At 37.7% G+C, this 13,398-nt stretch overlaps 1 protein-coding gene across 9 annotated transcripts in view; it reads right to left on the reverse strand.

The window, feature by feature from the left end:
• The window catches only part of PCNX1 (pecanex 1), a 211,224-nt gene that overhangs the window by 84,666 nt on the left and 113,160 nt on the right, over positions 1 to 13,398 (reverse strand). For all 9 annotated transcript variants that reach the window (XM_050797302.1, XM_050797310.1, XM_050797309.1 and 6 more), the window contains 3 exons: positions 12,614 to 12,785; positions 11,980 to 12,090; positions 10,070 to 10,161 (listed from right to left, as the gene is read on the reverse strand). In XM_050797302.1, coding sequence (XP_050653259.1) covers positions 10,070 to 10,161; positions 11,980 to 12,090; positions 12,614 to 12,785 — 375 coding nt within the window. The remainder of the gene's footprint in view (positions 1 to 10,069; positions 10,162 to 11,979; positions 12,091 to 12,613; positions 12,786 to 13,398) is intronic.

Raw genomic sequence — 13,398 nt, forward strand, 5'->3', positions numbered from 1 at the left:
TAGGAACACTTTTACACTGTTGGTGGGATTGTAAACTAGTTCAACCATTATGGAAAACAGTATGGCGATTCCTCAAGGATCTAGAACTAGATGTACCATATGACCCAGCCATCCCATTACTGGGTATATACCCAAAGGATTATAAATTATGCTGCTACAAAATGTATTTCTTAAATAGACTTGTTAGTTGAAATTACTTCTTACTGCACGGGCTACAAAATGCCCGTTTGTGATAGCAAGCATGAAAACAACATGAATCTCCTGTACACCTCCATCAGAGCTCTCAAGTGACGAGCTGCATTGTCAATGAACAGGAATATTTTGAAAGAAATCTCTCCTATGAGCAGTAGGTCTCAACAGTACACTTAAAACATTCAGCAAACCATGCTATTAAGAGATGTGCTGTCATCCAGGCTTTGTTCCATTTACAGAGCAGGCAGAATACATTTAAGGGCCCTGTGATTTTCAGAATGGCAAATGAGCACTGGCTTCAGCTTACTGTCACCAGCTGCATTAGCCCCTAATAAGAGAGTAGGCCTGTCCTTTGAAGCTTTGAAACCAGGCATTAACTTCTCCTCTCTAGCTGTGAAAGTTCTAGATAGCATCTTCTTCCAATACAAGGCTGTCTACAATGAAAATCTGTTGTTACTGTAGCCACTTTCATCAATGATCTTAGCTAGATCTAATGGGTAACCTGCTGCAACTTCCGTATCAGTACTGTTGCTTCACCTTGTACTTTTATGTTATGGAGATGGCTTCCTTCCTTAAACCACATGAATCAATTTCGGCTGGCTTCCAAATTTTCTTCTGCAGCTTCCCCAACTCACTCAGCCTTCAGAGAATAGAAGTGTTAGAGTCTTGCTCTGGATTAGGTTTTGGCTTAAGGGAATGCTGTGATTGGTTTGATCTTCTATCCAGAGACCACTAAAACTTTCTCTGTATCAGCCATAATTACGGCTGTTTCTCTCTTCTTTTTTTTTTTTTTTTAAATTTATTTATTATTATTATACTTTAAGTTGTAGGGTACATGTGCATAACATGCAGGTTTGTTACATATGTATACTTGTGCCATGTTGGTGTGCTGCACCCATCAACTCGTCATTTACATCAGGTATAACTCCCAATGCAATCCCTCCCCCTTCCCCCCTCCCCATGATAGGCCCCGGTGTGTGATGTTCCCCTTCCTGAGTCCAAGTGATCTCATTGTTCAGTTCCCACCTATGAGTGAGAACATGCGGTGTTTGGTTTTCTGTTCTTGTGATAGTTTGCTAAGAATGATGGTTTCCAGCTGCATCCATGTCCCTACAAAGGACACAAACTCATCCTTTTTGATGGCTGCATAGTATTCCATGGTGTATATGTGCCACATTTTCTTAATCCAATCTGTCACTGATGGACATTTGGGTTGATTCCAAGTCTTTGCTATTGTGAATAGTGCCGCAATAAACATACGTGTGCATGTGTCTTTATAGCAGCATAATTTATAATCCTTTGGGTATATACCCAGTAATGGGATGGCTGGGTCATATGGTACTTCTAGTTCTAGATCCTTGAGGAATCGCCATACTGTTTTCCATAATGGTTGAACTAGTTTACAATCCCACCAACAGTGTAAAAGTGTTCCTATTTCTCCACATCCTCTCCAGCACCCATTGTTTCCTGACTTTTTAATGATCGCCATTCTAACTGGTGTGAGATGGTATCTCATTGTGGTTTTGATTTGCATTTCTCTGATGGCCAGTGATGATGAGCATTTTTTTTTGTGTCTGTTGGCTGTATGAATGTCTTCTTTTGAGAAATGTCTGTTCATATCCTTTGCCCACTTTTTGATGAGGTTGTTTTTTTCTTGTAAATTTGTTTGAGTTCTTTGTAGGTTCTAGATATTAGCCCTTTGTCAGATGAGTAGATTGCAAAAATTTTCTCCCATTCTGTAGGTTGCCTGTTCACTCTGATGGTAGTTTCTTTTGCTGTGCAGAAGCTCTTTAGTTTAATGAGATCCCATTTGTCAATTTTGGCTTTTGCTGCCGTTGCTTTTGGTGTTTTAGACATGAAGTCTTTGCCCATGCCTATGTCCTGAATGGTACTACCTAGGTTTTCCTCTAGGATTTTTATGGTATTAGGTCTAACATTTAAGTCTCTAATCCATCTTGAATTAATTTTCGTATAAGGAGTAAGGAAAGGATCCAGTTTCAGCTTTCTACTTATGGCTAGCCAATTTTCCCAGCACCATTTATTAAATAGGGAATCCTTTCCCCATTTCTTGTTTCTCTCAGGTTTGTCAAAGATCAGATGGCTGTAGATGTGTGGTATTATTTCTGAGGACTCTGTTCTGTTCCATTGGTCTATATCTCTGTTTTGGTACCAGTACCATGCTGTTTTGGTTACTGTAGCCTTGTAGTATAGTTTGAAGTCAGGTAGCGTGATGCCTCCAGCTTTGTTCTTTTGACTTAGGATTGTCTTGGAGATGCGGGCTCTTTTTTGGTTCCATATGAACTTTAAAGCAGCTTTTTCCAATTCTGTGAAGAAACTCATTGGTAGCTTGATGGGGATGGCATTGAATCTATAAATTACCTTGGGCAGTATGGCCATTTTCACGATATTGATTCTTCCTATCCATGAGCATGGTATGTTCTTCCATTTGTTTGTGTCCTCTTTTATTTCACTGAGCAGTGGTTTGTAGTTCTCCTTGAAGAGGTCCTTTACATCCCTTGTGAGTTGGATTCCTAGGTATTTTATTCTCTTTGAAGCAATTGTGAATGGAAGTTCATTCCTGATTTGGCTCTCTGTTTGTCTGTTACTGGTGTATAAGAATGCTTGTGATTTTTGCACATTAATTTTGTATCCTGAGACTTTGCTGAAGTTGCTTATCAGCTTAAGGAGATTTTGGGCTGAGACAATGGGGTTTTCTAAATATACAATCATGTCATCTGCAAACAGGGACAATTTGACTTCTTCTTTTCCTAACTGAATACCCTTGATTTCTTTCTCTTGCCTAATTGCCCTAGCCAGAACTTCCAACACTATGTTGAATAGGAGTGGTGAGAGAGGGCATCCCTGTCTTGTGCCAGTTTTCAAAGGGAATTTTTCCAGTTTTTGCCCATTCAGTATGATATTGGCTGTGGGTTTGTCATAGATAGCTCTTATTATTTTGAGGTATGTTCCATCAATACCGAATTTATTGAGCGTTTTTAGCATGAAGGGCTGTTGAATTTTGTCAAAGCCCTTTTCTGCATCTATTGAGATAATCATGTGGTTCTTGTCTTTGGTTCTGTTTATATGCTGGATTATGTTTATTGATTTGCGAATGTTGAACCAGCCTTGCATCCCAGGGATGAAGCCCACTTGATCATGGTGGATAAGCTTTTTGATGTGTTGCTGAATCCGGTTTGCCAGTATTTTATTGAGGATTTTTGCATCGATGTTCATCAGGGATATTGGTCTAAAATTCTCTTTTTTTGTTGTGTCTCTGCCAGGCTTTGGTATCAGGATGATGTTGGCCTCATAAAATGAGTTAGGGAGGATTCCCTCTTTTTCTATTGATTGGAATAGTTTCAGAAGGAATGGTACCAACTCCTCCTTGTACCTCTGGTAGAATTCAGCTGTGAATCCATCTGGTCCTGGACTTTTTTTGGTTGGTAGGCTATTAATTATTGCCTCAATTTCAGAGCCTGCTATTGGTCTATTCAGGGATTCAACTTCTTCCTGGTTTAGTCTTGGAAGAGTGTAAGTGTCCAGGAAATTATCCATTTCTTCTAGATTTTCCAGTTTATTTGCGTAGAGGTGTTTATAGTATTCTCTGATGGTAGTTTGTATTTCTGTGGGGTCGGTGGTGATATCCCCTTTATCATTTTTAATTGCGTCGATTTGATTCTTCTCTCTTTTCTTCTTTATTAGTCTTGCTAGTGGTCTGTCAATTTTGTTGATCTTTTCAAAAAACCAACTCCTGGATTCATTGATTTTTTGGAGGGTTTTTTGTGTCTCTATCTCCTTCAGTTCTGCTCTGATCTTAGTTATTTCTTGCCTTCTGCTAGCTTTTTAATGTGTTTGCTCTTGCTTCTCTAGTTCTTTTAATTGTGATGTTAGAGTGTCAATTTTAGATCTTTCCTGCTTTCTCTTGTGGGCATTTAGTGCTATAAATTTCCCTCTACACACTGCTTTAAATGTGTCCCAGAGATTCTGGTATGTTGTATCTTTGTTCTCAGTGGTTTCAAAGAACATCTTTATTTCTGCCTTCATTTCGTTATGTACTCAGTAGTCATTCAGGAGCAGGTTGTTCAGTTTCCATGTAGTTGAGCGGTTTTGATTGAGTTTCTTAGTCCTGAGTTCTAGTTTGATTGCACTGTGGTCTGAGAGACAGTTTGTTATAATTTCTGTTCTTGTACATTTGCTGAGGAGTGCTTTACTTCCAATTACGTGGTCGATTTTGGAGTAAGTACGATGTGGTGCTGAGAAGAATGTATATTCTGTTGATTTGGGGTGGAGAGTTCTATAGATGTCTATTAGGTCTGCTTGCTGCAGAGATGAGTTCAATTCCTGGATATCCTTGTTAACTTTCTGTCTCGTTGATCTGTCTAATGTTGACAGTGGAGTGTTGAAGTCTCCCATTATTATTGTATGGGAGTCTAAGTCTCTTTGTAAGTCTCTAAGGACTTGCTTGATGAATCTGGGTGCTCCTGTATTGGGTGCATATATATTTAGGATAGTTAGCTCTTCCTGTTGATCCCTTTACCATTATGTAATGGCCTTCTTTGTCTCTTTTGATCTTTGATGGTTTAAAGTCTGTTTTATCAGAGACTAGTATTGCAACCCCCGCTTTTTTTGTTCTCCATTTGCTTGGTAAATCTTCCTCCATCCCTTTATTTTGAGCCTATGTATGTCTCTGCGTGTGAGATGGGTCTCCTGAATACAGCAGACTGATGGGTCTTGACTCTTGATCCAGTTTGCCAGTCTGTGTCTTTTAATTGGAGCATTTAGTCCATTTACATTTAAGGTTAAGATTGTTATGTGTGAACTTGATCCTGCCATTATGATATTAACTGGTTATTTTGCTCGTTAGTTGATGCAGTTTCTTCCTAGCCTCGATGGTCTTTACATTTTGGCATGTTTTTGCAATGGCTGGTACCGGTTGTTCCTTTCCATGTTTAGTGCTTCCTTCAGGGTCTCTTGTAAGGCAGGCCTAGTGGTGACAAAATCTCTAAGCATTTGCTTATCTGTAAAGGATTTTATTTCTCCTTCACTTATGAAACTTAGTTTGGCTGGATATGAAATTCTGGGTTTAAAATTCTTTTCTTTAAGAATGTTGAATATTGGCCCCCACTCTCTTCTGGCTTGGAGAGTTTCTGCCGAGAGATCTGCTGTTAGTCTGATGGGCTTCCCTTTGTGGGTAACCCGACCTTTCTCTCTGGCTGCCCTTAAGATTTTTTCCTTCATTTCAACTTTGGTGAATCTGGCAATTATGTGTCTTGGAGTTGCTCTTCTCGAGGAGTATCTTTGTGGCGTTCTCTGTATTTCCTGGATTTGAATGTTGGCCTGCCCTACTAGGTTGGGGAAGTTCTCCTGGATGATATCCTGAAGAGTGTTTTCCAACTTGGTTCCATTTTCCCCCTCACTTTCAGGCACCCCAATCAGACGCAGATTTGGTCTTTTTACATAATCCCATACTTCTTGCAGGCTTTGTTCATTTCTTTTTCTTCTTTTTTCTTTTGGTTTCTCTTCTCGCTTCATTTCATTCATTTGATCCTCAATCGCAGATACTCTTTCTTCCAGTTGATCGAGTCGGTTACTGAAGCTTGTGCATTTGTCACGTATTTCTCGTGTCATGGTTTTCATCTCTTTCATTTCGTTTAGGACCTTCTCTGCATTAATTACTCTAGCCATCAATTCTTCCACTTTTTTTTCAAGATTTTTAGTTTCTTTGCGCTGGGTACGTAATTCCTCCTTTAGCTCTGAGAAATTTGATGGACTGAAGCCTTCTTCTCTCATCTCGTCAAAGTCATTCTCCGTCCAGCTTTGATCCGTTGCTGGCGATGAGCTGCGCTCCTTTGCCGGGGGAGATGCGCTCTTATTTTTTGAATTTGCAGCTTTTCTGCCCTGCTTTTTCCCCATCTTTGTGGTTTTATCTGCCTCTGGTCTTTGATGATGGTGATGTACTGATGGAGTTTTGGTGTAGGTGTCCTTCCTGTTTGATAGTTTTCCTTCTAACAGTCAGGACCCTCAGCTGTAGGTCTGTTGGAGATTGCTTGAGGTCCACTCCAGACCCTGTTTGCCTGGGTATCAGCAGCAGAGGCTGCAGAAGATAGAATATTTCTGAACAGCGAGTGTACCTGTCTGATTCTTGCTTTGGAAGCTTCCTCTCAGGGGTGTACTCCACCCTGTGAGGTGTGGGGTGTCAGACTGCCCCTAGTGGGGGATGTCTCCCAGTTAGGCTACTCAGGGGTCAGGGACCCACTTGAGCAGGGAGTCTGTCCCTTCTCAGATCTCAACCTCCATGTTGGGAGATCCACTGCTCTCTTCAAAGCTGTCAGACGGAGTCGTTTGCGTCTGCAGAGGTTTCGGCTGCGTTTGTTATTGCCCTGTCCCCAGAGGTGGAGTCTACAGAGACAGGCAGGTTTCCTTGAGCTGCTGTGAGCTCCACCCAGTTCGAGCTTCCCAGCAGCTTTGTTTACCTACTTAAGCCTCAGCAATGGCGGGCGCCCCTCCCCCAGCCTCGCTGCTGCCTTGCCGGTAGATCACAGACTGATGTGCTAGCAATGAGGGAGGCTCCGTGGGTGTGGGACCCTCCCGGCCAGGTGTGGGATATGATCTCCTGGTGTGCCTGTTTGCTTAAAGCGCAGTATTGGGGTGGGAGTTACCCGATTTTCCAGGTGTTGTGTGTCTCAGTTCCCCTGGCTAGGAAAAGGGATTCCCTTCCCCCCTTGCGCTTCCCAGGTGAGGCAATGCCTCGCCCTGCTTCAGCTCTCGCTGGTCGGGCTGCAGCAGCTGACCAGCACCGATCGTCCGGCACTCCCCAGTGAGATGAACCCAGTACCTCAGTTGAAAATGCAGAAATCACCGGTCTTCTGTGTGGCTCGCGCTGGGAGTTGGAGACTGGAGCTGTTCCTATTCGGCCATCTTGCTCCGCCCTCTCTCTCTTCTTATCATTTCCTGGAGTAGTACTCTTAATTTCCTTCAAGAACTTTTTGTTTGCATTCACACCTTGGCTAACTGTTTGGCACAAGAGGCCTCGATTTAGGCCTTTCTCAGCTTTCAATATGCCTTACTCACTAAGCTTAATCATTCCTAGCTTCTGATTTAAAGTGAGAGCTATGCGACCATTCCTTTTGCCTTGTGAACACTTAGAGGCCATTGTGGGGTTATTGATTAGCCTAATTTCAACATGGTTGTGTCTCACAGAATAGGGAGACCCAAAGTGAGGGAGAGAGATGAGGGAATGACCAGTCAGCAGAGCAGTCAGAATACACACCATGTTGATCTGTTAAAGTTCACCATCTTCTATGGGTGCTGTTAATGGCACTCCAAAAACAATTACAATGGTATCAGACATAACTCATCACCATAATAGAAAATAACAATAAAAATTTTAAATATTGCAAGAATTACCAAAATGTGACACAGAGACACAAAGTGAGCACATGCTGTTAGGAAAATGGCACCATTAGACTTGCTTCACACAGGGTTGCCACAAGCATTCCTTTTGTAAAAAACACACTATCTGTGAAAAGTAATAAAGTAAAGCACAATAAAATGAGGTATGCTTGTACATAATCTCTGCTTGTGCATAACAAGTATATCTATAGATTTACCACACTACAATGAGTGATATTTAAAACTAAAATTGTCTAATGCAAAAGTGATGCCCCAGAAAGAAGAAAAAAACTTTACCTTCCTGCCTGCCTTAGGATGCAGGAATCTACCTGGCAGCTTTATAGCTGCTGCCATTCTGCTGTATAATTATAGTTGAATAGGCCTTTCTAAACGAGGCTAGAAAACTTACCGCACTTATTAACTTCTGTGACTACAATTTCCAAATAACAATTCACTTTCCAAACCCTGATTCAAAACACAAATCTACAACTTGAGCTAGGACCGTTTACAGGTGGCACATGTGGGAGAATCCTGGATTTGGACCTTGTTGCCGCCAGTTCTTTCCTGGGCTTAGCTCTATCAATTATCTCCCATCCACTAGATTTCCCCTCCTTGCCTTTTAGAGCAATTAAGTCTCAGATCTTTTTTAAAAACAAAAACCAGAAAACAACCCCCATTATGTGTGCAAGCTTTCCAACTGCACTCTAGAAAGAGTAGAATATATTTCCTTAATATATATTCAAACCTACTTATATTAATCTGGCTTCCTTAATCCAAAACACTAATATCCTATAACTGCCAAATTCAATAAAAACTTTTTTCAGACTCATACTGCCTCTGAAATTTCCTTTGTGTGATTTTGTTGTAACCAACACTTACATACTGGTATTTCCCATAGTCTTTCCTCATCCATTTTCTCTTGTCAATCCACATTAAGAGTCTTTTTCTTACATTTTATTCAATTTTATGGATGACTTCTAAATCCATTAATCATGACATCAAACCTCTGTACATGTATCTAGCTACTATGTATCTCTGGATACCCCATAAATATCAACAAATCAAGTGTTCCAACATAAACAATCACCTTCCTCAACAAATGCCAAGGTTTCCAGTCTTGTGCATTAGCACCATATCTAACCAGCTGTTCAAGTCAGCACCCAGAATCATCCTGGATCCTCTTCTAGCTCATATATCTTTATCCAGACAGTCCACAAATATATTCATGAAATCTAATTTTAGTTAAGTACCTCATAATTTCAAGATTAAAGTGGAACAGTCTCCTTTGATCCCTCCTGCTTAGACTTCAATCTTCACAATGGAGAAAAGTAACCTTTCTAAAATGCAACTCTGATCATTTCCTTTCACTGCCTCAAATAAATTCATGGTTTTGCATCTTTACCCCAACACATTCAGGATAAAAGCTATTTCATGATCCAGCCTTTGCTTACCTTTCTAGCCTTAGAGGAATGACCTTAGATGTCATCTTTCCTCATGTACCCAAACCTCCAGAAATTCCATATCATTTGCCATTTCCTCTACACAACACATTTTCTTTACAAGCCCATGGGTCTTCATCTCTTGCTTCAATTAGCTAATGCTCAAAATCTGGTTATATCACCTTCCTGGAAAATTGTCTTTAATCTCTTTTGGCAGAATAAAGTAGTCTTAATTTGTATACCCACAGAACTGCTTTCATAACCTTCGTTATGCTGTATTGAACATGTTGGTTGACTTGTTAATCACCGCTAACCTACAAGTTCCTTCAAAGCAGAAAACGGTTTAGCATAACAGCTGGTACACATAAATGCTCTACAAATGCTACTTAAATGAGGCAAGGAAGGATCTGTGAGTCACTTGTCATAGTCCTTTCAAACCTAACATTCTCTGGTTGTCTTGCACTAGTTGCCAAACAAAAAACGAAAGCAACCCACAAGTATGCATGAGGAACTGAAAGCTGTCTACAAAAATGTTTAAATTTTTATGTTTACAACTTGTTGACCATCTTTTAAAGGGAAGTTCATAAGGCTCATTCAGATCTTCTAACCCAATGACATTAAATTTCAGTATATTACTTTTTATTAGCATGTATCTTAAATTGCAGTCCTTGAACTTGTTTTTATAAGTTTAAAAAACTGTGATATGAAAAGTAGTTAAATTCTTAAGTAGAATTTTAAAATTGACTTCACATTCTGTAATTACTATGCCTACCCTTATACCAGATGAGCCTAGTTTTCAATAATCTGTTTCTAATATTAACCTATGACTACTGCAGGAAAAATAATTTTCTTTTAGTAATGGTTAACTATTAAACTGTTTTCAAATTCAAAGTAGTTGAGAATGAGAATAATGTTTAACATATGAAGACCACGAAAATTAATGCTAAGTGGCCCCAGGGGAAAAAATCATTATTAGTTGATTTTAAAACAACATTCATATAGAAATACAGCCTTAAAGACAAAACATACTATAATTTATTGCTCACCTTTAAAGCTCCATAACATAATCCATACAATAAGGCTACTGCCACAATGCTACAGATAAAACTGTAAAGTGCTGCAAGCAGGCTTGTAGTGGCTAGACAGGAGAAGAAAAAGGAAAGAAATATTTTATTAAAATATATGAAAAAAATTAAAAGGTCACTGAAAAGCATTTAAAATATTATAATGGCAACTATCATTAAATATCTACTAATCTGAATTTTAAAAATTCAGTTACTTCATTTTGTTCTTTCAAAAAGATTTTGACATGACAGAGATTTGCTATCCTGAATCTTTGTTACGAGATAAACTATATTCATCTTGGAAGTAATGAACATTTATATGTAGCAAGAAAAAATTTTATCTATATTATGCTTCAAAAATCTATCTATTAACAAAAATGTGGAAAAATGAAGCTTTCAGAGGCCTGAAAAGGAACTGGAGATGTATTAAGTGTTCACTGAAAAATATTTATCTATGTAAACAGAACCTGTGTTACCCACAGAAGTAAATCTGTATTCCCATGTGTTAGTTTTCAGAAAAAAGTGTAGATCTAATTGCTAACAATAACAACAACAAAATAGATACTTTAGATACTGTAGATCTAATTGCTAACAATAGCAACAACAACGAAATAGATAATTACTAATACTCCAATGGGCATATTAGTAATAAGGAACAGGAGATGGCTAAGATATCTAGACTTTACTTTTAAAACATGGGTAACAGACTTTCTTTAATTTAATAATAATAATCATAAAAGAAATCTACAGAAAAAATTCCTTGAGATATCAGAAACCTAATACCTTGCACAAGTTTGTAAATTATAGTATGACAAAAGCCCATTATCATAAATTACCTACACTAAGCCCTCCCCATAGTATTTAGGGTAATATAACACCAGTAATAGTCCCTAAATATTCAAACTGTCTTCTACCCATTAAGCCATGCTGATTGATGAAATGAGTTCTGTCTTAATTCATACTCATTCAAAAAATTTTCAGAACATTAAAAATTCTCTAGTATGATATACAGCAACACAGAAAAACTCAGTTTCTATCTAAAATTAAAGCCATGATGTCAACTTTTCATCAGCAGAGAGGATTTCAATGCATATGCTTGGAAAATATATGAGGCCTGAAAATGTGAAATGTGTAGAGAAATGAACTATAAAGTTACAGTAATCTCTTTCCCTTTCATTTTCTCTAGTTGCACACTCATCTTTCAGTAAAATTTTAAATGGTTAAAGTAAATAATGGTATATTTTAACCATGGTGTATGCCGATATGATTATTTTCAAGTTCTACAAACCATTATCTATACCAGGGTAATATGGGTATTATCTTATTTTTAAAATAAAATATACATATGATATGGAAATAGATTTTCTAAGTATATCAATTCATAGCCACATATTCTACTCAATGAACAGAGATAGTTCTTAAAAGCTTATTTATTAGTAAAATGCTTTTATTTTGGTGTTACCATTCTAAGGATAAAACAAGGCTCTGAAACCAAATATGAAGACCTACTAAATGCACATACTGGTTTAAAATCCAAATGTAATGCTATGTATCAAACCTCAATCTATTCAGGATAGATGATCTTTTATAAATACCTCTTAAGTACATATAGGTTCCATGTAAACTCACTACAACTTTTAGTTGCAGACATTATTTTATTACTTCTTACACATCTGCTTCATTATACCTGGCTCTTTCTCTAAAGTAGCAGACTTGACTATTTTTTTCTATCCACAAATTGCTTCTCAGTCTTCAATTACTTAATGTCTTTTTTTTTTTTCTAATTTCAAGCCTGAAGTGAAAACTGGAAAAGCATTTTAATGGTCAGTTTATTACTTCATGATCTATAAAGGTAATACTGTCATCTATAATTTTTATAAAGAAACACTCACCATTACCACCAAAAATATGAATATCCAATTGTTCACAAAGGTACATTACAAATGTATTCACCTGAGGCAGGAGACCAATGAAAAACACTATTGGGAAACAGAGTGTAAACACTATAAAAAGAAAGAAAAGTATATTTAAAAATATTATACTATATCCATTCTTGTGTCTACTGAGAGGTCATAATTCATTTTTTTGGTCCACTGAGAGGTCATAATTAATTTTTTTAAATCCCAAATTAACATAAACTACTAGGCAATTTTTAAAAGACAGTATTTTAAATTATACATCTCAACAAAAATTGCTTGGTTAGTAAATAACATCTTTTCAATCATAAACAATACTTTTTAAAGTTATTTCAACCATTGTCACATAATAGAAACCTAAGATAACAAAACCAAAAAAAAATTATCCATTACATTTACTCCAAGAACAAAAGAATTACTATAATATTTGCTCATCATTAGCTTTATTCACTCATAATAGTCCTATCACTTTGTTTCTCAGAGCAGATAACAACAGCAAAATAAGCTTATTAAAAACTATTTAAAGCTGTATAATTGATATATTTATCAGTAAAATGTTGATATACAAATAAATTCATTTTAAGATTAGAGATACTTTAAGATGACTCACCTATAACTAAATCCCTGGCTGATATAAACACCAGTGGATTGGTAAAAGTTATTCCATATAATTTGAACTTGGTTGCAGTCAGGTTTCTGCTACCATAATCCAAGAGCCAAATAAGACCACAACATAAGCAGAAATAAACTGGTCTACTGTAGGCAATGATACGATTATGACCCTGAAAATGAGAAAATGATATTTTTAAAAGTCAGTTTAGTTAATTTTAAGAGTCACAAATAACTACTGAGATCACTGATGGCTTCATTCTAAGGATTCATAATTTTTCCATATGGAAGCCAGATTTCTGACAATCACAGAAAGGATTAACAAATATAGAGAGGAGGAAGAGTAATAGAATGAACTCTTGAGATACTGGACTGAAACAGAAGTATCAGTGTGAAGTTTTTTTGTTGTTGTTATTATTTATTTATTTATCTATTTATTTTGAGACAGAGTCTCTCTCTGTCGCCCAGACTGGAATGCAGTGGAGCGCTCACAGCTCACTGTAGCCTCGGCCTCCTGAGCTCAAGTGATCCTCCCACCTCAGCCTTCCAAGTAGCTGGGACTACAGGCACACATCACTGCGCCTGTTTAATTTTTTTAGAGATAGAGTTTCGCCATGTTGCCCAGGCTGGTCTCAAACTCCTGGTCTCAAGTAATCTGCCCACACTGGGCTTCCATAGTCTCATTATTTTTAATATGCATATAGACAGATATAGGAATAGGTTATATATATGTATACATGTGTGTATATATGTACATACATACATACACCTCCTAGCTTTATCCAC

This window comes from Macaca thibetana, chromosome 7, assembly GCF_024542745.1.
Source record: "Macaca thibetana thibetana isolate TM-01 chromosome 7, ASM2454274v1, whole genome shotgun sequence".
Classification (NCBI taxonomy): domain Eukaryota; kingdom Metazoa; phylum Chordata; class Mammalia; order Primates; family Cercopithecidae; genus Macaca; species Macaca thibetana.